Raw genomic sequence first — 24,652 nt, 5'->3', positions numbered from 1 at the left:
TGGCCTTAGTCCCTACCATTACTGCACAGACATAGGCACAGACAAAATTCTTTCGCCCCTTTTGTCCTGGGCAATCTCCCTTAGTGGCTCACGGCCATCATCTTCTTGGACGAAGAAGAAGCAGCAGCAGAATTCCTGGCAGCCGCTCAGCACGGACCCTCAGTTATAGACATCATCATAGCCCTGGCCGATCTCTCTTGTGGCTAATGGCCATTTTCCGTGGGAAGAAGAAGACCTGTTCTGTCCAGCTAGCTCTACACAATTAATTGCAACACGTTAAGTACAAGTCCGCAAATATATTCTCTAGATACTGAGGACGCCGTGCGTCGAAATGACGAACTGCAGAGTTGCCATAGACGAGGATGTGTAATCAAAATGATCAAGGTTTTTCACTTTCTTACGAGGTAAGTCCACCTGAGCTCTATACGTTATTCGCATTTTCACGTCAGTGACAACAACACGTTTCATTTTGCAGGCATGCCCTTCCTAAAGATTATCCTCCGGTGGCTGAGCCTCGCGGCCACGGTGTTTTTCGCCAGTCTGGCGATCACCGAGGACGACCTGGTCCTCGCAGCAGTATACACCATCTGTTGCATTGCCTCTCTACTGATTTTCGCTCTTGGAGACGACGAAGTAAGAAGCGCTTGTTGGAAGGAAGACACTGAGGAAAACATGATACCTCAGCTCACTGTCGACCACTCTGCATCGGCACAAACGCCATCAGGGTGGTCGGACGGAACCACCACAACTTTAACTATTGAGTGATGTGGTGGTGAGGTTTGTACATAGCTTTTTTCTTTTTTTTTGTACGTAGCATCCGATGACGCCAAGGCCTGTCGCGACTTTGCCGACCTCATCTCCTCGCACGCACTCCCTACGAACGTCTTGCAGCACGACTGCTGCCGAGCTTCCCGTGTTAGCTCTTGCGGCCTCCACCTTGGACACCTGGATTGTTCTGTCCGCCCATAGTACGCTGTCGACCGTCTTACGTGTCACCGCCTGGTGGGAAAGGTTCGGTCGTAATGCCAGGCACAGCTGCCCGTCTTTCTCGGGACCCCTCACCTCTGAGGGGCTTCTCAACCGCAAACACCGATTCACAACCCTCTTGATACTCAGCATGCACCAACGCCTGATGCATGGAGGCGTACAAGACACTATTGTCGAGATCCGACAAAGCTATTGGGTGCTACTTTGTCGGCAAACAACGGAACACGTTCTACAGTCTTGTTTAACTTGTCGCAAGAATCAACAACATGTCTTGACGGCCGCAATGGCTCCTTTACCCCGGGAGCGAATCACTCCTCCAGAACCTTTCACCATAGTGGGCCTCGATTTCGCCGGACTTCTGTTCGTGACCAGTACGCAGTCTCCAAAAGCCTACATCCTGCTGGTCACATGCGCCGTCACCGGAGCCACTTGGAACCAGGGATTTCCCTACACCCCCCCCAGGGGGGTGTACACCCCCTCTGCATTTTTGCAACACCCCCCCCTAAAATTTCTCAGGTGACCCCACCCGGCTCGGCCACCAACACGTTCTGGTAGAGAGTCCGGTGCAGCGAACTACATCCTGTACTGTCAAACTTGGACTGTAGGACCACAGTCATGCAGATGATCGTACCATGCATTTGTACAATCTGTGCGCTAGGTATTCATTGAGCTTCGTGAGACAAGGTGCTAGTCTTTGTTCGTCGTGTGATTATGCATCTTAATGTTGAAATGCCGTTCATAATGAATCTGTATATTCTAATGTACTGCGTTCTAACGTAGTAACATGTACAAATAAAACGGGAAAGCTCTGCAGAGATGTCATCATTGTTCCACGATTCTTTCCGTGTTTAAAATTCCTTAAGTGCAACCTTCACCAAGCATACCCCCCCCCCCCCCTTGAAAGCTCACCGACTACGTCCTAATGTCGCCAGGACACCTCTGCTTCTCTGTAAAATGGGCGTTCATCTCCACTCGCCCAAGTGCCCCTCTTGCGCTGATGAAGCTGATATTTAACATCTTCTCCTCGACTGGTCCCAGATTCGACACTCCTTGAGCCACGCCCAGACGACGGCAACTCGAGCTGCAGTGCACAGACATTTCTCTGGCCACTCTGCTCGGCCCATTGCGGCATCCCATACGGTGGTCTGTGACCAATGCAGTTTTGGCTTTGTTGAGTGATACACGTCTCTGGAACGGCCTGTGAACACAAGTCTTGCCATCTCATTCCCCCAGTGCCCCATTCTCAGTGCCCCAGTCTCACCCTCGACGGATTAACGTTCTTTTTCTTGTTTTTTTTTTTTTCGAAGTCATCTTTGCCTTTAATCTATGGCCTCCTGGTTGTTATACTTTATCCTTTATTTCCTGATTCTTTTCTTGTGTTTTTACGTATTGTATTTTTATTTTTTCTTTGCAGAATAGCACACAGACGTCCTGTTTGGCTGATTTTTCCTCCCATTTTTTTCTTTTGTTCTGCGCGCTGCGGCGTGAGCGCGCGTATATTAGCTGTCTCGTTGGTGGTAGCTCTCTGCTGTTTCGCTGGCTTGTTAGCTGTCACATCTGCTGCATTCTGCCTTTGTCGACCGCTTCATCAGTTGCACCATAAAAGGCAAAAATATTAATCGATGGCCATCAAGAGGCAAGTCTTGCTGCATTTACCAACAACAAACAATGCGGAAAGAAAGAGGTAACATTTCTTCGAGTTTGAGGAACACACAATAGAAGTGAACAACACATCTTGATTTGTGCAACAAGTGTTCACCTGACTTCAGCAACACAAAAATTCTTGTCAAATGTAGAGATGATCTCCCTTGTATCGTCTTCGAATCCACAAACAGTGCCACATCCCCACGTGTTGTTAGCCAGCCTTCCAATGTCATTGCCCCCGGACGTGTTGACTTCATAAGTACCACTTAGTTCACACACAGTTTTCTAGTTTGTTTATTGGACCTTTCTCTTGTTTTATTATTTGGATTATAGACTATATATTTTTCTACTTTAAACTTTATCAATGACCAGTGATGGCCAGTAGTTAACTAACAGTAGCAATAAACAACGACTACATGTAGTTAAACTACTATTTAAACTACCTGATTGTAGTTAAAAAGTAGTAACCAACTACTTCCAGAAATGTAGTGTGCAACTACTAGTTAAACTGCTATTTCGAGTAGTTAACTACAGTAGTTAGGTTACTGCAGGCGCCAACTACTTCAGATTTTGCCGCAAGTTTTACTGCAGGATTGTGCTTCCGACTTTTACCTTGAGCTACTGGTTTGATGAGAACGGAGGTGCGGAGCAATTGTGCCGTGCATGTGTACTAAATCTTCTTTTATTACTGCTTATGATTCATATTTAGGTGTTCAAGTACACTATAGAGTGGGATTGTTGTTGTTGGGCAAAGTTAAGTAGTTAGAGACGTAGTTAAAATACATTGCAGTAGTTAAAAAGTAGTTCGAACTACTAGTTAAACTACTCCATTGCGAAGTAGTCAGCAGTTATAATTAAACTACTCTAGAAGTAGTTAGTGGCCATCACTGTTAATGACTACTTACTACTTCAGCCCCAACTCACAGAATTCTCTACAATGGGGCAGTGAACTAACGGTGAGCTGAGGCTGACTTTTTCCATCCAGGAAAAAAGTCAAGAAGTAATTCACGAAAAAGCCAAATGTACACTTTGGCTTTCTCGTGAATTACTCGTTGAGTTATGGACGAGCTTCCATGCTGTCACCGTACGATACTGTAGTACACAGTGCATGCCTTTGACAGAGTACGAAGAAAAACGTGAAAAAGTAGGAATAGTAAAAGCATTGCGCCATGTAGGATACCTGGATGGAGGTATCACAAACGTGCATCTGTGCATTGACTGCAACGACATGGTCCGAGACAGTGTTGCCTGGCTTCTATCAGCACTCTTTTATCTATCGAGGGCTGGCTGTTTGTCGGACATGGCAGTGCTCATCAGGAGGACTTGTGGCCCACGTATCAGCGAATTTGGGCCATCTATTGCACAGCTCTACCACTTCGCCTAGGAGCTTGTGAACATAATCTGAAAACACAAAAATGCAGCCCTCTTTGGAGAGTGATTACAAATAGGTTGACATAGGCTCGCGTACTTTGCTTGTGCACAGTTTACTTAGTGAACGTAGGTTCCTCCTTGATGGGCAGTGCTTCAACTGGTAACGCTATTCCCCATCATCAGTGAAGGCATGAGCCCTGTTGATGAAATACAGGACAGCGAGATGTGTCCTACAAGGGGAATTCAATGTGATTGGCAGTTATACATATTCCCAATACACACACATGCTGAATACCTGTGACGGGTGGGCAGTAATAATCAGTGATGGCCAGTAGTTAACTACATGTAGTTAAACTACTAGTTAAACTACCTGATTGCAGTTGAAAAGTAGTTATCAACTATTTGCAGAAATGTAGTGGCAACTACTAGTTAAACTACTCTTTCGAGTAGTTAACTACAGTAGTTAGGTTACTGCAGAGGCCAACTACTTCCAATTTTGTCGCAAGCTTTACGGCACGATTGTGATTCCGACTTTTACCTTGAGCTACTTGCTTGATGAGAACGGAGGTGCAGAGCAATTGTGCCGTGCATGTGTACTAAACCTTCACTTTTATCACTGCTTGTGATTCATATTCAGGTGTCCAAGAACACTATAGAATGGGATTGGTGTTGATGGACAACGTTAAGTAGTTATAAATGTAGTTAAAATACATTGCAGTAGTTAAAGAAGTAGTTTTAACTACCTTCCCTGAAAAGTAGTTGAACTACTAGTTAAACTACTCCATCGCGAAGTAGTTAGTAGTTATAGTTTAACTACTGTAGAAGTAGTTAGTGGCCATCACTGGTAATAATTGCTCTCTGTATTATAATATAAATGTAGAATGTTTACAAGGAACTATTATTATGGTAAGTACTACGTTGTTTTTGAGGTACCATAATGCACATGAGTGATCAAGAATGAACAAGACATATCTGGCACAATTTGTGCACCGTACTTATTGACAGTATAATGCTCCAATCTCACACACCTGCACTCCATGGTTTTTATGCCACATCCAACAGACTTCGAGAAGACCGTGGAATGCTTCAAGGTTTGACGCCTGCACGTCCGGGAAAAGGCTTGAGATATCCTTCAGGAGGTGCTTTGCCAGTGTGAAACTTGCCAGCCTCTTCTGCGGCTGTGATCTTTGAAAAGGAATGCGGCATTACAGCTACCATACAAGGGAATAAAAGTAGCGCATATACAATAATTCTATACTATAATTACTATAATATAACAAATAACTAGAGCCTGAAGTTTTAGGGTTTTACCCGATTCTTCCCCGAATTTGCACCCCGAATTGAAGGTTGCCTCTTTAGGGTGAAACCCGACTTTTACCCGGCAAATTGCCCTCACTGGGATGTCTGTAGGAATGCACTAACTTATTTGTTTGGCAGAAAAATGCGGTTACATCATCGTTTGTACCAAACCGCCACAATTAGTTTGAATAACTGAGCCCGATTTCTCCCAAAATTTAGCGTACTGGAAGTTTTTTCACCCGAATTTGCATGAATTTAGTGCACATGTTTAGTTACCCGATACCTCCCGAATGTAGGAAAAAATATTTCCCGAAAACTTCAGGTTCTACAAATAACTAATATAATATAATAATAATAACTATAATATAACTAATATAAACTATAATAACTAAACTATAATACAGTCAAACTCCTTTATAGCCAACACCTTTTAGCGAAAATACCACTACAGCAAATTTTTTTGCGGTCCCACTGGAGCCCTATAGGTCCAATAATGGACATCTTTTTTAACGAAAATACCTTTACTGCAAATCTTTTTTGCTGTCCCTTGAGTTTCGTTGTAAAGGAGTTTGACTGTATAACTAATATAACTACAATAGGAGGCTTCTTGAGGATGCCTACATTTGAAGGAGGAAAAACAAAAGGTACGGATCCCACAGTAGGTAATGCAAACATGTAGCCACTTCTGTTGCTACCTACAGCATTTACCTTTGGCGACATGCCAAACGTCGAACTGACGTTTAACTTCTGGATGTGAAGTGCACATGCATTTTCACACGCTGGGATGTCGATCGGTTGTTAGGGGCTGGACGGTAACATTGAAGTCGTCCAGTTCATCCAGGCCACGCTGCAGTGCTTCGAGCTCCATTTGGTTACTCGATTCCACTCCATTAGGCTGCAGACGTAGATGCCACTTCATTAGACTGCCTCAGTGACGTAGCATTACGATTCACTCGTGTGCCTAGATGTTTAAAACTCTGTCAGCTATATCTTGCCATTATGGTGCCACGTTATTGCATACCAGCTGTTCAAGTTTGTGCAAGTGTTGTTTGGGTCCACTTTGACTCCTTCGGTGGACAGTACTGCGTGCCTTTTTCTTGAGTAGGAGATTTGCCCCTGAGCTGGCAGCATCCGCCGTTCGCACACCGCGGAACGCTTTCAGGTGTCCCGTACAGCTTTATGAAACAGCATTTATGAGATATGAACCAACACAGTACACATACATATACAGGGTGTCCCACCGAAAAAGGGCCAGGGGCTAAAAAAAAGACTAAGTGCTGGACACAAATGGAACCAATTGTACGTGTGTAGCAGTTGTGTGGTCTATCCAAAAATATTTTTTTCATCGCCCCTTGTTAATTAATTAGTGGTAATTAACTTTCTAACTTTTCAATTATAAAAGCTACGAAGTTGTCTCAATGAGAACATCTGATCTCTTCGGTCGCCTGATACCTGAGCCGTTTTCAGAACAAAAATCCGTTCGATAGATCGTTCACAAAAAATTCGTGAAGGAACACCATTTTTTTCTTTATTTTGTTCGTTGCGCATCTCTAGAGGCGCGTCTTTCCTTCACCCCCAAAACGAGACGACGAAAGAGCACACTATCGCCTCTTGTGTCCTGGAAAAAGATTAAAAGAAAACAGAAATAGCAACCCAAGATAAGGGCAGTTGCGATAGAGTCACCCCATACATTTCTTTTTGTTTTGTTTCCGCAAGTTAAAACTCATCTTCGACGCATGAGGCGGCACTGTGCTCTTCACTCTCTCACATTGGGAATGAAGGAAATACGCGTCTTCGAGGATGCGCAATGAACAAAATAAAGAAAAAAATGGTGTTCCTTCACGAATTTTTTATGAACGATCTATCGGACGGATTTTTGTTCTGAAAACGGCTTTGGTATCAGGCGACCGAAGAGATCAGATGTTCTCATTGAGACAACTTCGTAGCTTTTATAATTGAAAAGTTAGAAAATTAATTACCGCTAATTAATTAACAAGGGGCGATGAAAAAATATTTTTGGATAGAGCGCACAACTGCCAAACACGTACAATTGGTTCCATTTGTGTCCAACACTCCGTCTTTTTTTTAGCCCCTGGCCCTTTTTCGGTGGGACACCCTGTATACATATGGTACACCGTATACGCCTTCGTGATTTTCTATTTGCTGCATGTACTGGTATGGTAAAGATCATGTACCACTTGCACCTTACATTCTGTACAGATGTTCACATGACTAGAAATAATCATCAATACTGCAGGGACAAAAAATTAGGGAGCTACTTACAGGGAGAGAGGCAAGCACAGGAAAAGATACTGCGCCAGGTGCATGGCTTCTCTCTTCATTTCCAGATGAAGCGTCCTGTGTCAATGTTGCAAGAAAATACCATTATACTACCACAAACAAAGGCTATGAGAGATGGAATGATTCTCATATGGTACACACCCTCGTGATTTTATAATATTTTCCACATCTACCAGCATCGTAAAGATCGTGCAACCACTTGTAACTTACATGCTGTGACTGTTTAGAAGTGCAGAAATAATAATCAATTATGCAGGATCTTCAAATTGTGGAAGTACTTACAAGGGGAGATGTGACCACAGGGGAACTGGATACTGTGCCAGATACACAACTGTGCTCTTCATTTCCAAAATGGGGTGCCTGTGGGAGTGTTGCAGACAATAGTGTTACGGTATTACCACAGTATTGGCATATATCTCTATCTTGCAATAGACATGAAAGGAATGTTGACATTCATGGCTAACTCAGCCTGTACATGAGGTGTCACCATCATCATTTTGGACGTCACGTCGTTCAGGGAACCCTGACCGTGTTTGAGGGAAATTATTCAAATGCATAATGTTCAAGTTTGTGAAGCAGGGCTCTATACATATACTAATTATACACCTAACATTATCACTGCTGCCTCGCGCAACGTATGCTGTACAGCGCGAAGCAGACCTAACCTGAACGAGCCTCAGACCCGCGGAGCAGGAAGAGAGCCACCCTAGCGGCGCGTATGAACAATAAAGGGAAAGAGCGTTCAAAATGTTTCAGTTTTGCTGCAAGGTTGTCCGCCCTGCCATGAGCTGCTAGCTCGGCATCGCGACGTTCGTTTGTTACGGCGATTATGTAGAGGTGTATGCTGGCCGATATCGCAAGGATGCAATGGTAATGCAATAATGCAATGCCGAGTCAACAGCTCATGGCAAGACGGACACACCCGTCGCACAAGTGGGACCACTGAGTGGGACAGCCTTTCATTTCGCCTAAGTGCCGCTAGGGTGGCTCTCGTCCCACTCCCCAGGTCGGAGGCGCGTGCAAGCTAGCTGCGCAACGAGTTGTACATGCTTTAGTACATGCAAGCAGTAAATAACACGCGAACCTTGTTTTCTTGCTGAGCTGCGTGCTGACCGCTTGTCGGCAAGTTCAACGACGGCGTCACTCCGGGTTTCAGCCTTGCAAGGAATTTCCCAACTCCGGAGGTTTCAGCGAGTGACATGTTCAGTTCGTAGTCGTCGGGTCGAAAGTGCAAGCTGCAGACTGTGATTTCGATGTCCGGCAGGACGTCACTTCGCCCTATCAATCTTAGCCATGCGGTTCGCGCGGGCTCTTTTTTCGGGACCTTGTACCGTCGAGTTTTCGGTGGATGTCGCCCACCGCCGCTGTTGACGCAGCCGCGAACAGCGCAAGGCGCTGGCATCACACCAGATTGCAATGGATTGCAAAGTATAGCCTAGCAGCTAGAATATACACCCTCAGTTGTGTTACGTACGTTCGGATCGACTCGACTCCGAATGACCGAGACCGATTGATTACCACAAAAACAATCGCACACGCATTAGCATTAGTGACTATAGCGATGCGGCGATCCAGTCGCTCAGTCTGATACTTGAAGCACAACCGTAAATCTTTTTCATGTGCAGACAAATATGAAATAAATTAAGCAATCGCTTAAAAGAGACGCGTAGAATAATCTGCTAGCAACATTTGCTTTCTGCTATCGACAGCATGCATATTCCTGCCGTTTGTGTTCAATGCCGTCATCCTGGCTGTGGGTCAAGCGCGGTAATAAAACAATCCACCAGACACTCTCCGTTCACTGTACCTAATACAATAAGGAAGTAGCAGGAGGCAATATTTCTTCGAAGCGACGTGCAACAACATCGTACCCCATCCAGGAACAGCTGGAGGTAGCAGACGACGTTTCCCTAAACAAATCAGCGGAGAGCACCGCGATGACGTCAGACCGCCTTGGACGGCTGGTTTCGTTCTTCGCCAGTGTTGCGCACGGTGGCACTTTGCGGCGAAATTTAAAATTAAATTCTACGATATATAGTAATTTGCCGAATGAATCACTTCACATGGTGCATTTCACCCGATTGATTAACTCATGGTATTAAAAATAACTAGTGACTTGGGAGGTTTCTGTTGTTACTTTAGTTACCTTCTCAGAAAAAAAAAAGAAAAAAAAGTTGAATCAATAAATGTAACCCTCAACGCCTTAATTTTTGCATTTCTATGCGGACATAACATGCACATGTACCGCGTTATAAACAGCTAATTTCCCGTCAGGTGCAACTGTACGGTGGGATTCACTCTAGGTCATCATGGCTGCATATGAGATGACATAATTTATGGAATTTCTGGAACGGCAGGGCATTTAATTGTAGCCTCGACAAAGTAACAAGCAAGGCAGCAGATACGTGGAAAATATTTCAGTACTAGAGCGACTCGGTTACATTTTGCAGTTACTTTAACAGAAAGCAGTAACTAGTTCTTTATAAGTTACTTTTCTAGAAAAGTAACCAGTTACTGCAAAAAGTGACTAGCAGTCACAGTTAAAAGATACTTGTAACTTACCGCCCAAGACTGCACTAAAGAGTAAAGACTACCCGTGTGACTGGGGAAAATACTCTAGGGGATCTGTTATGACACAAGGGGTACCTGAAAGTGGAGTGGGAGTGGAGAGAGAAGGTGGTGAAGTATGGAAAACCACGTGACAAAGTGTCTTTCCACTCATAGGGTAGCAATAAGGGGGCACAGTAGACAAGCATGGGTCCGCAAAAAGAAACCTTGAAGTGTTCCCACCTTACTTTGGAGGGACCAAGGAGGTCACTCCACAGACAATAGGGGAGAGAGGAAAACTGGGAAGCTACACAGGCACAGAAGCATATGAAGCGTTTAGCCTTGTTCTACCATTTGAGTCCTGCATATCACACCAATACTGGATACGCCAGATAAACGTTGCGGCAGCAGCACAGTCTTGTTCTGCCTCAAACCCAGTAGCCGCAAAATGGTTCTCAACTGTAGAAGGATACTTGTCACCATGAAGAACTCCAAAGAAACTTCCTTTATTACAGGTAGTACAATACTGATGTTCAGCATTCTTCGTGTTATACAGAATATCGCAAATTCTGATGTTTTTATGCCACAGAGTTTCATTTGTGCATTCACTAATGCAGAAAGCTGTAGTGGCCTTAACAAAAGTGTGCCTTCACCAGGCATATTATCAAGCACCAGGAGCATACATACTACCAAGGGCAATTGAGGGCATAGTAACGATGAACGGACCGACAAACACTTTCAGATTTTCAACAATACATGATAGAGCCCTACGAAACCAACACCACCTTGACTGAGAAAGCCTGCTTATTCATCGATGTGACGTAACAATTAAGAGTGCTGTGTTTTCAATGGAGGCAGCCAATCACAAACGTGCCTTCAGCAGTTGAGTCTATGAAGACGAACCACTGTCGTCTGCGAGTTGTGATTGATCGTCCCCGCGGACTAAATGTCGGAAACTTTGAAATAAAGCTCAAAATGGTCTCAATCCTTCTCAAAAGCGATTTTCTGGAACGTGTCTTGCGCTTTTTCTGTAAATATTTAGGTCTGCGGGTTCCAGGTGAGCTGCAGTCATTTGAGAGTTCTCGGATTAGCAGGACGGTGAATAGCAGTAGCAGACGTATTCCGACTCTTAATGTCCACGTAGCGAAGGAGGAAGGAAGAGGAGGCAACGAGCAAGCTTTCTGTATCTAGGCGGCGTTGGCACCACCCACAGGTATTAATCCCCACTACTAGGTACACGGTTCTAGGTGAAGTCAAGTTTTCTCGTCTGGTTGTGGTCCACAGCATGTTGTGAATGCAGTTAAGACGGTACAGACGCAGAAGAGAGTCTGAGCATGGCCAGTAAACACAGAAAAAAAAAAAAGGCGACACAGACAAGAGGCTGAAACCGGCGAAAAGGACAACTAATTCCGAGGGTTTGAGCTCTCGTCCACGTCCTCCTCCTCCAGTGTTTACTTCCCATGCTCAGGCTGACGTCTTCATGTGAATGCAGTGCTTGTGAATCTTTCGCTCGGCACACACCAAAGGAGAAATCCAGCCAGGCCTTTGTTTCCACATTTTGTATCTCGTACAGGAAAAGGCATTGTGACTGTTTATGCTAAAGTACTGCATCTCTCTTTCGTGCGTTCCACCAGACGACAGCTATCGTGATCTATCCACATTACGTAAATTACAACTTATTCGTACACACACACTTGGAAAGCTGCAGCACAAGTGTTGGACCGAAATTGTGACACGTAAAAGGGTTGCGACATTCACCAGGAGTTATGGTACAGTGAATGAGATGGGATGGTTGCTTGCATCACATCAATGTAGGTCAGCTGTCCAAGTTTTACAGCAGAGGGTTAATCGTTTCGCAGAAAGCTGGGTCTGTGAACATTGAAGACACTGCTGCTGCTGCCGAGACATGACAGCGGTGCCAGCCCCTTGCATGCACACAAAAGTTTTCATCCATGCAGGGCTGCAATCATCAGTGTTAGTAGTGACCATATACAGTCTAGTACGAGTCAATCAAAATTAAGTACAGTGTAATACCAAAATAAAAGAGGTACCAGTTGAATATGAACTTAAAACACAGAGGTCAATACTAGTGATGAAATTGAGCTCCCATATATCATCATGAAACAAAATGCTAGACAAAGTTAGTAGCATACCACCCAACCTTGCAAAACTCGGGCAAGAGTGCATGCAAGCCATACGTTGAATTCTGATGCCTTGTGCATGCTGCAATGTCCTGCTTATAGCCGTGATGGGGTCCACCTTACATCTGCTGCAATAATACGACCACGTATGACTTAGAAGGAAAGAGACACGTGAAGCAGCAAACACTAACTTTGTTAGGGCTTTTATTAGAGAATGCACTGGCAAGCAATAAACGAGACACTCCCTAACAGTGGCATCAGAGGAGACATCCTGCATGCGCTGATGCTATGTACTGACACAAAAATAATGCAATTCATCCTGTACTTGCTGCGCAACAACGTTTCGGACCTTCACCTGCGGAGAAAGTGTGTACAACCGTCGGCGTTAAGGTGCACAAAAATTGTTGCGTCGGTGGACATGAAACATGTATGTATTGTCAGTATGTATTTGATGTTGCATTAAAAGTTTTTTTTTTTTTTGTATTTCATCGTGCATTATATTGCATTATCTTACATTATAGAAAAATTCCTGCCCGATTAGTCACAATTAACTCGTCGCAAAAGCTGGGTGATGTCATAGATCCTAGTAGGCCCCCTATGATCAGTTCCGTCTCCATCATTTCACTGAGCGCTGCCAGTTCTGCCAAAACAAGATGCAACATGCTAAGTACACAGCCCTGTCGGCAACCTCGGCTTACTAACTCCCCCCCACCTCCACCGTCCATCGCGGAGAATGCCTCCAATTAAGATCACAACAACAAGAGACATCAGAGACGGTTCTATTTGCTATTCTCACAATATGCGTAAGAAACCCTTCAAGATCACAACCCACTTGGAACACTCTTGACACCTCGAGCTGACAAACCTTTAATACTGCTTACCTTATCCACATACTTCAAACACATAATGTATACCATATGGTACAGTAATTTTAGAAAGCAAACAGATTTGCTGGGCCTTGGTCTAATTGTGAGGCCTTTTGCAGAGTGCAGACAGAGGAGGTACTCTACAACTTTGGAATCCAGGCTTTTACGTAGAACTGAGAATGTTGCACTCCAAAACTCGGCGCACAACATGGATAACATCTTGTCACGTAACCCCTCTCCACCAAATGGAGAGAACATGCTCAGACATGAAATGAGACAGAGGGGGGAAAAAATTTGCTTGGTCTGCCCCCGCCGTTACATTTCTTGAAGATAAATATATTCTACTCCACTTACGTAACTCTGTACATCATTAAGTAGTTTTTCACTCACTCCAGTTTTGTCACCTACCTGGTTCAGCCTTAGAGGGACACTTAAATTGCAAAACTTCTGGCAAGACAGAGGTGTGTCTTCCTCTGCCTTTGTCTACTTTGCTGCGCTATGCCAGCCGTACAGAAAAATTTCTCTTAACGGAATGAAAGTTGCTGTCGCTATGACACCAACACAAAGGGAGCTTCATTCATCTGTTGTGTCGTTCGTGATTTATGAGCGGAAGAAACCGCAATTTACGCTCATCCCCTCCTTAAAGGATGCTCTCCACGAGGAATCCGGAATTACAAAGTTTCGATATCAAATGGACACCCACGAATGGATTCCACCATTAATGGGTATCCCATGGTCCCCCCCAAATTTCGGGACAAATACAGTCAAACTCCTTTACAACGAAACTCAAGGGACAGCCAAAAAAATTCGCTGTAAAGGTATTTTCGTTAAAAAGGATGCCCATTATTGGACCTATAGGGCTCCAGCGGGACCGCAAAAAAATTTGCTGTAATGGTATTTTCGTTAAAAAGGTGTTCGCTATAAAGGAGTTTGACTGTATTCAGGGGTCTTTCAAGGACCCTTTCAGACTCAGCGGTTGTTTTACAAGGGACATGGAGCTCACTCTATGGCCAAGGGGTTCAACATTTCACGAAAATATTTATAAGCTACAGGTGTCACACGAGGAAGTAATATGGGGGCTGCACAATAGAAACACGATTTAAACATGATTAAATGTGACAGTAAAGATAACTGGATAGAAAGGAAGGTGTATCAATACAACACAAAAATCCAATTATATAAATTCATTTTCTGATGTTTCTGACTGTTTCAAAGCAAAATATTCCGATTACATGTAGTATTTCAGGCGCCCACTATATTCTGATCACACCTACAATTCACTGCGTTTGTTATGCCTGGACACCACCTTTAAGAAGGCAAACAATGTAGTGATGCAGGCTGTCATTGGTGTCCTCGAACGATCACGGGGAATTGAGGAGACTAATCAGAAACCTATCCCCCATTATCACGCTTCTTGAGAAGGAGAGGGAAAGCACACGATTCTTTTGCTGATAAATCACACGTGATGCAACGCATGAAACCCGTTCTATTTGTGTTGGGTATCTTTGTTGCGTAATGGCACCTTCCATTCTGCGAGGAGAAATTTTCGCACTTCAGTGCCCCTTTAATCATGTATGTTGTAATTCACGTGCAGTGATTTGGGAGCCAAACGGGTAAGCCTTTCAGCCAGAAATTCGAGTGGGTCACTAGATGCATGGTGTCTACATTACATGTCTACATACATGGTGTCGGATGAAAATTCCGAACTTTCTGCAGTGTGCGGATCGGATGCGGATGGCGCGAGGTCGGATGCGGATACGAAGGCAGCGGATCGGTAGCGGATCGGATGCGGATATACCGCGTGCTGTAATTTTTCCGCCAGCAATTTATTTGTATTGCGCTGTGACAGCGAGCGAATGCTCGGGTTCACCTTTGACCATGCACGGCCAAGACGGGAGAGAAGGCATTCTGGCGTCTCGAACCACGCTAGCACCGACGAGGTAGCGTTCCACGCGTTACAAAAGGCTCTCCGTAACGCGTTTGTTGAAATGTTTACCTTTGCTGGTCGTCGTGAGTCGTTCCGTGACAGCATGGAGACATCCGAAATTATACCAACATATGCTTCCGGCGGTCTTTACGCGTCCTTCGAAACGTGCAGATTTTGCGGATCGGATGCGGATGGTGCGCTTCGGTCAGCGGATCGGATGCGGATGTAACCTGTTGTGTGTGCTGCGGATGCGGATCAGGTGCGGTAACGGTTGCGCGGATGCGGGTCGGATGCGGATGCCAAAAATGTCATCCGCGCAGGGCTCTAGTCTACATCCATGAAAAAGAGACACTTCCAGAGGGGGATACTGTCAGTGAGGGAGGGGGGGGCTTAATGACGTGCTTGTCTAACAGGTGGCGGGAAATTCAAAAAGACGGGTGTGTGACATATTGGCGTGAGACATACAATGCTGTGCCCCACCCCACATTAGCTCGTTAAACGTGCAAGCAGTTAAGCCCCCTGGGCTGTTATTGCGGGTGGTACGCTAGGCCACTGCCTCTGAAGGTGCACACTGCAGTAGTGTGGGCTGTCAATATTAATATGTGGTGTCTCACCTTATCGAGTATGGGTCAGTGGGTGTGGGTAGTGGCTGGTGCGTGATAGGAACATGTGTTGTCGCAACCATACTAGATTATAATTAAGGCCTGACTTTTTAGGGTTAAACCCGTGTCCGCCCGATATTTACCCCCCCGAACGAAATCTGTAAAATTTGGGTTTAACCCGAATCTACCCGAAAACATCCAGGTCGCGTGGCACACTCATAAGCGTGCTTTAAAATAAAGTTTGATAACATTGCTAAACATTAGTTCCATGTTAAGACAAATTTTTATTAAACAAAAAAAATCACCCGAATTCCTGACGACAGAATATGCCGTAACGAGATTTAACCCGAATACACCCGAATTTTCAAATGAAAAATATCACCCGATATTCACCTCCCGAATTTGGCCAAAAATAAAACCCGAAAAAGTCAGGCCCTAATTATAATGACCATGTCATAATCGGCAACCCCTATGTGGAGCCCGTCCGCATGATCCGCTAGGGGGCGCTACTCATCGGCCGATGATTGGACAATGGAAATTTTGACTTTTGAACGCGCAGAAGCGGATGTACGGCTACCGTAGCAGACGGCAGCAATATCTATCTCCTATGAAAACGCATAGAATGATGATGATGATAATCAACTTTAGAAAGAAGCATCTCCCATGGGACAGCCACCGCTTGTGTACAAATATACTAAGGTAAGTTGGAAGTATACAAAGTACTGCAGAAATTGAGTAAGCAATGGCCGGGCCGACGAGTGGCGCCACCTCTAGCTCCTACATGCGGTGCTGGGAAGGGGTGCCCATGACATGGTTGTTATAATCTAGTTACTAGGTTAAGTAAGTTGTAGTTTAAGTAAGTCGGGTGTGCCTTGCCCTACGATTATTTTTTCCTATGGTTAGGAAGTAAGGATTCCTCTGTGACTCCGCACTCAGAGCAGCACAAAGTTGTGGTGCAGTTCACAAAGACTATAGCCATTCAATGCGGCCTGGACTGTGGACCTTGCCAAGTATAACGAGACACAGCATTTGTTGAGAAAAGCACTGTCGCATGCAAGTGCAAGTTTTAAGCCTTGCCTGTACAAGCCATACATGCACGGTGTGTTTTGAAGAAGAAGAAGAAAGAAAGAAAAGCTGCTCTATGTCTTTGTTTCCGTGTAAAACCTTCAGTGACTGAGCAAGTTTCTGGTGGCAAGCACTACAGGTCTATTGCAACACAAATTTCTGAACTGGTGCAGCACAATTCACCTGCTTCGGTACTTTGCTGGCAGAAATTACTGACGATGGTTTCAACCCCGGGATCGCATGACTGTACAACAAATAGATGTTCTACTGTTTGAAATAAGTTGAGTATTTCTACATTTAGCTGAGAAAACTGTACAGGTACGTTGCACCCCTTACGTTTGCAAATACACGTGACAACGCCCTTCACATGCAACACGCAACTGCTGGCACGCTCGTACCATCTCCAATTTCAATCGGACATCAAACGGCAACAGAAAAAAAAAATACAAGAAATGAGCTAACCTATCTGCAGCACTGTCGTATGTAATCGCAGCTGAAAATGCCTAGCGTCCAGTATTAAGCTCTTTCACACAACCCACGCTTTTTTTTCTTTCCTTACTAAACATATACCCCCCCCCCCCCCCCCAAATCCCTTTTGTCTAGCAAAACACAACTGCACAAAAGTTATGCTCAGTTAGAAAAAGTGAGACTGATTTCCACAACTGTTGCATGTGAGAATTCCCAAGTGCAGTAAACTTTTCTTCACATCACAGTCAGCTCACACGCTACATATTCCGCGCAGCAACATGCGAAACCGTATGTCAGAAGAGTCCTTTGATTGTACAACTTCCACTGGATAGTCCCGGTACATAAGCACTCTCACGTGCGAGCCTTGCACGACGCATCAACAAAGGGTTGCTTTTGTGAAACTCGGTTAAACAAAACAGATTCATGGCGTAAACTTTTGCCAAACAACGTATATGAACTCCGTCTCTAACCCGACTTAAGAACGGGAACCGTCGCCACTTTACGGACGACTGTCATCACCAGTACACATTTCAGCAGAGACACGATAAAAGCCTTCCGCACCTCCTCCCCCATTGTTGCCCTCGGTCAGGGTGGAAGCATTCCACGGAAGTTGAAAGAGACTGGGCGGGAGCGGTGTGCAGTGCGTCGAGTTGAAGTCGATCATGTGCTTGCGTGCCTGCAGGGGACGAAACACGAGCTGAATGAACCCACATGAAAGTAGCGTGAACAATGGTCTCCCAAGGTGGTAACTCGTATATTTGCCACACAGGCGGCACTAAGCGCAGTTAATGGCAGAGCTGTATATTAAAAGGGAGTATGGCCACTGGGAGGAGTCACAAAAAGAGGCTCGACCTGTCAATCACGGTTCCAGTCCTCTGATCTGTTTGCTTTTTACCAAGGGGGTCGCCATGACACCTTACTGCCACCCAAAATGGCGACGAAAACAAACACAGTGAAGCGGGGATTTCGCGACAAAAAATTTTCACAGACTACTCTGATTTTACGCTGCAAATGTACATCCTCATATACGTTTCTCGGAAACCAGTTTCAACTTATGCTCATCCGCCGATATCTAACTGAAAATAATACGTTTTGTCGCCGGTGTTAGGCCTAGTGAACACGGCGCTCATAATGAAATCATAACAAAAACGGCAGTGTGCTTATCTTACAATCTTATATTTAATTGCTGGATTTCATAGATATAAACATTCTTGCCTTTTATATTCCAACTATTCATGTAGATATGTTTAAAAATCATACCGGCAACAGAATGTGTCCAAGCAGGTGGTTCTGCCGGCAGCAGTACAACGACGGAAGCAGACGACAATTCCCGACGTGCCTTACGCTCCCTAGGTGGCGTTCATCAAATTTGCACCAAAACTCCACTAGTTTTCCAGATTGCAAGAGGTATCCATTTCAATCCCATCCAATCCACTTGCCACCCAAAATGGCACTGCCCATGTTGGATACAGGGACAAATAGTGAGGATAGGTTTATTGATAGCACCCCATATTTCAAGACTTCATTGGTCGGAAAGCTGAAAAAGTGGGTGGAGCTTCAGGTATAGGCATGACCCATTAATGGCCAGACTCCCTTTTAATATACGGCTCTGGTTAACGGAACTGTGGTTCGCCGCAGTCGACCAAACAATGTTACGTCACTAACCGCGGTTATGGGAAACCAAGCTTGGCGATGATTCCGATTTCAAGACGTCAATACGTGTGCTATGACGTTTCTCGCAAATACTCAAGCGCGTACCGTGTATTTAATGATTGTTAAGCTATTAAAAAGTTTAATAATCATTAAAACGGCCATTATGCCCTTTTCTTTTCATGATGTACAGTGCAATCAAAATTAGACCTGGCGCTTGTATCACAATCACGTGGTCACTGCTAACATGTCGCAAACAGCCGTGTGGCGACAACAACAAACCGTGGTTCACGGTAACCACGCTTTGGTCGGGTAACGGCGCTTAAGTGTAATCGCTGTTAAGACTTGCCTTGTTACAACGGGTATCACTTGAACACCAAACTACCTTTCTCAAAACAGAGTCGCCAATCAATAATTCGAATAAAAAGTTCGGACTCTCCGATTTTGCGGATGAGACTGCTGGCACTGACCAAACACCCCATAGAAACAACGTACTTCCGTGCCGAATAATTTGGACCGATCTTCAAAATATGTGCCGAATTATTTGTACTCAACCCCCAACATTTTTAGGATTTACAGTCTACAGGGAGCCAGAAATACAGCGAAAAATGTACTCAGGCACATTGCAAAATGCTTATCTTTCAATATGCATGGCTTTGATTACAAATATATTTGGGTATCAGAAATACTGAAATACTGACCTCAACTTCAAGTGAGGGTGCCAGTGATGTTACCATTATAGACTTATTTAGTAGGAGGTGACAATGCAAAATTGACAATGCAAATTTGAGGACTGAGACTAACGTGACCTCCCCATTTGACACTTCAGCAGTGTTACTATCAACCTTCTAGAGAAATAACAGAACGCTTGTGTTATCTCCTCTTGAGGAGGCCGGGCGAGGAGATAACAGAACGCTTGTGTTATCTCCTCTTGAGGAGGCCGGGCGAGGAGATAACAGAACGCTTGTGTTATCTCCTCTTGAGGAGGCCGGGCGAGGAGATAACAGAACGCTTGTGTTATCTCCTCTTGTGGAGGCCGGGCGAGGAGATAACAGAACGCTTGTGTTATCTCCTCTTGTGGAGGCCGGGCGAGGAGATAACAGAACGCTTGTGTTATCTCCTCTTGTGGAGGCCGGGCGAGGAGATAACAGAACGCTTGTGTTATCTCCTCTTGTGGAGGCCGGGCGAGGAGATAACAGAACGCTTGTGTTATCTCCTCTTGTGGAGGCCGGGCGAGGAGATAACAGAACGATAGTGTTATCTCCTCTTGTCGAGGCCGGGCGAGGAGATAACAGAACGCTTGTGTTATCTCCTCTTGTCGAGGCCGGGCGAGGAGATAACAGAACGCTTGTGTTATCTCCTCTTGTCGAGGCCGGGCGAGGAGATAACAGAACGCTTGTGTTATCTCCTCTTGTGGAGGCCGGGAGGAGGTTGGCCGCCGGGAAAGCTTCTGACTTCTCTTTGCATTACGCGCCACTTGTGCCATACGAGACACAATCAACGCGCAATTGGCAAAGATAACAACTATGTTTCTTCAGCGGACACTTTTGACAGGCACCAATGTCTGCATCTGCAAGCGAACAGCCACCGATGAAGCGATAGTGCAAGCCGTCCGAACCATGAGGCGTGCGTGTTGGAAAACGGCTCGGATGATGATCGGGACTTTGCGGCAGCAGAGATGTCCCACAAAGATACGATAGCGTGTGTGTACAAACGAAGTGACTCCCATACCCAGGATGGACTGAGCGACGAGGCATTCAGTTGCCGCTCCGTTGTAGGGAACGCACGGGCAAGACACGGTCAGGAAACTGTGCCAGACAAAAATCACAGCGTGTTTCACGGCTACGTGAGAAAGTTGAATAAATTGTTTGCTCTGCAAAGGATCTCCGCGCTGTTCAGTACGGTGCACAACATGGTGTAACAGAAAGGTGGCTGCTCAAGCTCGAGCATGTATTGAAATGTGATATATTTGGTTATAGTGCAGAGCCACTTATAGTGCGGATTTTCAGCGGTCCCGCGACATACGTTATAAGCGGTCTCCAGTGTAGTTTGTAATCGCACGCTATGAAGACAAACAGACACGGGAAAACACGGATGCTTGTCCAGCGACGACTCTAAGTCTTGCCAGCAGGTAATTCCCATAGTATTTTTTTTTTGTTTTCATGTTTCCAATTCACCTTACTAGTGTAATAAATATCTATAGCACACAAAAAAATGCACAGAACATCATAATCTAAACATAACATTAGTATTTGTCAGTTTTTCCAGTCAGAAAACACGTGCTCCCACTTGCAGTATAAGGAAATCGGCGGACATGCGCCAGTCCAAGTCAAGCTCCTGTGAACCTTTTCAAATTTTCGGAAGAAAAGTTTGAATTTCACTAACTTCCGCGAATTCGAACTTCTTAAGGCTCGCTACATCTCTGGTCTTTGCAATGTTTACTTCAGGGTTCACTAGTAAAGTAGCAGCCGGAAGTAACTCACCAAGAAAAGCAGTAGTTGAACTTTCATTTCTGTTTGCATGCTGTCTCCTGAAGGAAGAACAGAAAATGCTGATGAATAGATATGGCAACAGATAACCCCAACGTAAACAGGTTACAGAACAATCAAGCCCTCTAAGGCTGGGGAGTATGTACCACCATATTGATTGAATTGAATTGTCTTCATCTTGTTGGCCAGGAAGAGACTTGTTTACAAAGTTTACAAACTTCGCATTAATTTAAAAGAAAGCAACAAAAAAATCATGTCTGACTGGTCCCGTTTGTGATCCCACTATAATAGTAACTAAGGCAAAAGAAAAAAAAAGGCTATGTCAAGTTGCCGGTGGTGAGTAAAGCAAAGAGTAATATTAAACGGTAGGAGCTACTTATTTATTTAAACAAGGCTTTCGTGCACGAGACTGCGCTTCTTTAGGCTGCGTAACCCGTATCTGATCGAATAGTAACCCGTAATATAGGACCCGTATAATAGCAGGCCAGTGTAGGAGACAGACAAGCTAAGTGTCATTCTAGGAACAGAAATAGAAAACAAACACAAGGAAATAACCAGACATGGAAAAGTAACTATACTGTATTAGAGAGTCGGGGTGCTATGAAGAGACAGCTGCTCGGAGGGAGGAGTAAGAAATAGAAGACACCTCCCCAGAGGGGGTGTTCACTGCGGGGGACTCACTGCGGGGGACTCACTGCGGGGGACTCACTGCGGGGGACTCACTGCGGGGGACTCACTGAGTTCACTGAAAATTCACTGTTTACAGTGAACTCGGATAATGTTACGCTTCCACTCACCAATGCACAGAGGAATAGAGAAGCCCTTGTCTTCAATGTACGACCGCAACATTGTCAGGCACGTGTCCTCGTCAACTCCCTGTTGCTCCCACAATACCACTGTCAGAGCATCACACAGATAATTAATGACCATAATGTGCGACAAAAAAAAAAAAAAGAAGAATGTATTGCTGATCTGAGTCCCGTCTTTCCCAGTTGATATTACCCACTGGAGCCCAGAAAGCAACTATCCCAAAAAAAACATATCAATACGTTTTACCTCGTTCTTGAGGTAAGTCAGTTTTTTAACCCCCTTAATTATAGATAGGGCCTGACTTTTTAGGGTTAAACCCGTATCCGCCCGATATTTACCCCCCGAACGAAATCTGTAAAATTCGGGTTTAACCCGAATCTACCCGAAAACATCCGGGTCGTGTGGCACACTCGTAAGCGTGCATTAAAATAAAGTTTGATAACATTGCTAAACATTAGTTCCACGTTAAGACAAATTTTTATTGAACAAAAAAAATCACCCGAATACACCCGAATTCCTGACGACAGAATATGCCATAACGGGATTTAACCCGAATACACCCCAATTTTCAAACGAAAAATATCACCCGATATTTACCCCCCGAATTTGGCCAAAAATAAAACCCGAAAAAGTCAGGCCCTAATTATAAATAGAGCCTGAAGTTTTCGGGAAATATTTTTTCTAAATTTGGGGGGGTAAAAATCGGGTAAATAAACATGCGCACGAAATTCATGCGAATTCGGGCGAAAAACACTTCCAGTAGGCTAAATTCGGGGAGAAATCGGGCTCAGTTACTCAAACTGACTGCGCAGGTTTGGTACAAGCGGTGATGTAACTGCATTTTTCTGCCAAACAAGTAAGTTAGTGCATTCCTACAGACATCCCAGTGAGGGCAATTTGCCGGGTAAAGATCGGGTTCCACCTTCAACCTTCAATTCGGGGTGCAAATTCGGGGAACATTCGGGTAAAACCCTAAAACTTTAGGCTCTAATTATAGAACACAAAAAACCTGAAAACATGAACAAGTTCCATAACACAATTCAGGCTGGGACTTCAGATCAAACACACACTGGTATATGATTATACGAGACTTTAGTGTAAGCAATGGTACAGTCATGAATTTTCCTTATGTTTAAAGTAAAGGCCTTCCACTTAAGTCGTCTAGTGCAACTACCTGGGCTGCACTTTGGGACTTATTTTGTTGCATCTCAACATGCAGAGATAATTTCTAAGGCAATCTGTATTCAAATACCTGTTCAACATTTTTATGATAGAACTTGGAAGACGGTAACAAACTGCAACCTACTCTGATGGCTCTGATCTCCAGACAGCCATTCTCGAAGAGCCCACTGAGTGTCGTTGGTAACTAGGTTTGGGTAGCTGCAACAAATCACATTGTCGACCACGTCATGTAGTAAAGTTATGCCACGCAATCAAGTCACCGGGAAGTTGAGTGTCATTCCTAAACAATGGCAATAATGACCCCTCAAGTATTAAGGCAGTACCATACTAGAGCATAGATTCTCGAACCGTGTCATCGCCAAGTCATACCGGAGGGATTTCCACAGTTATAGCTTGCTACAAATATGTGAGCCGGGCCAACCTGGGGGTTCCTTGGCACTTCTTTTAAAGTTGCAGACGGGTACACAGGGGCAAAAAAGTTGAGAACCTTTGTACTGGAGTACATACACAAATTTCTTATTAATTTTTCGCCTTTTGTTTTTCAAGAAGTCTCGAAAACGTGGAAACAAAATTGGAAACTGCTCATGACAATGTACAGGTTCAAGGCCTGCTCCACAAATAAACATTGCAGACAAAGTTCTGCCATTGAAGTCGAGTGGGAACAAGGGCACTAAAAAGGGGATAAGTCGACTTATCCCTCATTGCATACAGAGGTTCAATTAGTCAACAAGGACGCGAGTTCAAGAGACGTCGGTCCGCGTCCCTACCACCTCCCGGGACGTAAGAGGGCGGGTTTAAGCAGACGGGACTAGCGCTCATTGTGGGTGACACACGGACATTGTGAGCAGACCGTCGCTTTTTGAGTCTGGCCTGCAACCTTCTCATACCCACCATCAAGCGCGAGATGCTGCTGCTAAGCAGGTGGCACGACTTAGAGTCAGTCCCCAATGTGAAAGGCCTGACACTGGGACAGACACACTTCATCGAATAGTACACAGTCTGCCCACGAGGAACTTTACGATTAGCTCATTTACGCTGAAGTTTCAGTGTGGCACACCTGAAACTGCAGCAGTGTCAAATTGTCTTGTTGGGGTGGCAACATTTTCCTTATCCATTCATAGTGGGTACATCCCTATATATGAGATTATCACCAAATGGTTGTATGTGCAGTGTGTGCACATTGCAGTGAACAGGGCCACTTGGAGTTATGATTCGATTCAATATTCGAAGTCAAACATTTGCAATACATATTCGTATTCAACATTTTTACCATTTGCGCAGCCCCGCTGAACACCGATTTGGT

General features: G+C 44.7%; 2 protein-coding genes across 8 annotated transcripts in view; both read right to left on the bottom strand.

Annotated features, from left to right (window-relative positions):
- Positions 1 to 2,620: 2,620 nt before the first annotated feature.
- On the bottom strand, positions 2,621 to 9,087 carry LOC135375149 (uncharacterized). 3 transcript variants are annotated; one of them, XM_064607874.1, is made up of 9 exons: positions 8,687 to 9,087; positions 7,885 to 7,962; positions 7,744 to 7,821; positions 7,585 to 7,659; positions 6,323 to 6,476; positions 6,010 to 6,262; positions 5,031 to 5,187; positions 4,100 to 4,232; positions 2,621 to 4,032 (listed from the first exon to the last, which is right to left on the bottom strand). In XM_064607874.1, exons 1-5 carry the CDS (start codon positions 9,002 to 9,004, stop codon positions 6,330 to 6,332), a joined length of 696 nt encoding a protein of 231 aa, XP_064463944.1. In that variant the 5' UTR covers positions 9,005 to 9,087; the 3' UTR covers positions 2,621 to 4,032; positions 4,100 to 4,232; positions 5,031 to 5,187; positions 6,010 to 6,262; positions 6,323 to 6,329. The 3 variants fall into 3 exon arrangements, with proteins under 3 accessions (XP_064463944.1, XP_064463945.1, XP_064463946.1); XM_064607875.1 differs by lacking the exon at positions 7,744 to 7,821 and having other exon boundaries at positions 2,621 to 4,232; XM_064607876.1 differs by lacking the exons at positions 7,744 to 7,821; positions 8,687 to 9,087 and adding an exon at positions 8,268 to 8,525 and having other exon boundaries at positions 2,621 to 4,232.
- Positions 9,088 to 10,639: 1,552 nt separating this feature from the next.
- The window catches only part of LOC135375118 (phosphatidylserine lipase ABHD16A-like), a 38,341-nt gene continuing 24,328 nt past the window's right edge, over positions 10,640 to 24,652 (bottom strand). For 2 of the 5 annotated variants that reach the window (XM_064607829.1, XM_064607830.1), the window contains exons 17-21: positions 23,474 to 23,547; positions 22,155 to 22,253; positions 21,352 to 21,398; positions 17,780 to 17,894; positions 12,477 to 12,930 (exon numbers count right to left, since the gene is read on the bottom strand). In XM_064607829.1, the coding sequence (XP_064463899.1) occupies positions 12,806 to 12,930; positions 17,780 to 17,894; positions 21,352 to 21,398; positions 22,155 to 22,253; positions 23,474 to 23,547 (460 nt within the window). In that variant the 3' untranslated portion in view covers positions 12,477 to 12,805. Of the gene's footprint in view, positions 12,419 to 12,476; positions 12,931 to 17,779; positions 17,895 to 21,351; positions 21,399 to 22,154; positions 22,254 to 23,473; positions 23,548 to 24,652 lie in introns of those variants that run through there. The other 3 variants (XM_064607833.1, XM_064607832.1, XM_064607831.1) reach the window with 3 other exon arrangements.

The sequence above is a fragment of the Ornithodoros turicata genome, unplaced genomic scaffold (assembly GCF_037126465.1).
Source record: "Ornithodoros turicata isolate Travis unplaced genomic scaffold, ASM3712646v1 ctg00000829.1, whole genome shotgun sequence".
In the NCBI taxonomy this organism is placed as follows: Eukaryota; Metazoa; Arthropoda; class Arachnida; order Ixodida; family Argasidae; genus Ornithodoros; species Ornithodoros turicata.
The sequence above is the reverse complement of the archived record's forward strand: the minus strand, read 5'-3'. Positions and strand labels throughout refer to the sequence as shown.

Excerpts from the sequence above, each read along its gene's own strand:
- LOC135375149 (XM_064607874.1), bottom strand. The coding sequence starts at position 9,004 with ATGCCAGCGCCTTGCGCTGTTCGCGGCTGCGTCAACAGCGGCGGTGGG. Across the intron at positions 7,822-7,884 it reads CTGTGGTCACATCTCCCCTT|TCACAGCATGTAAGTTACAA; the intron begins GTAAGTACTTCC and ends ACTTCTAAACAG. Across the intron at positions 7,660-7,743 it reads AATATTATAAAATCACGAGG|GACGCTTCATCTGGAAATGA; the intron begins GTGTGTACCATA and ends ACATTGACACAG.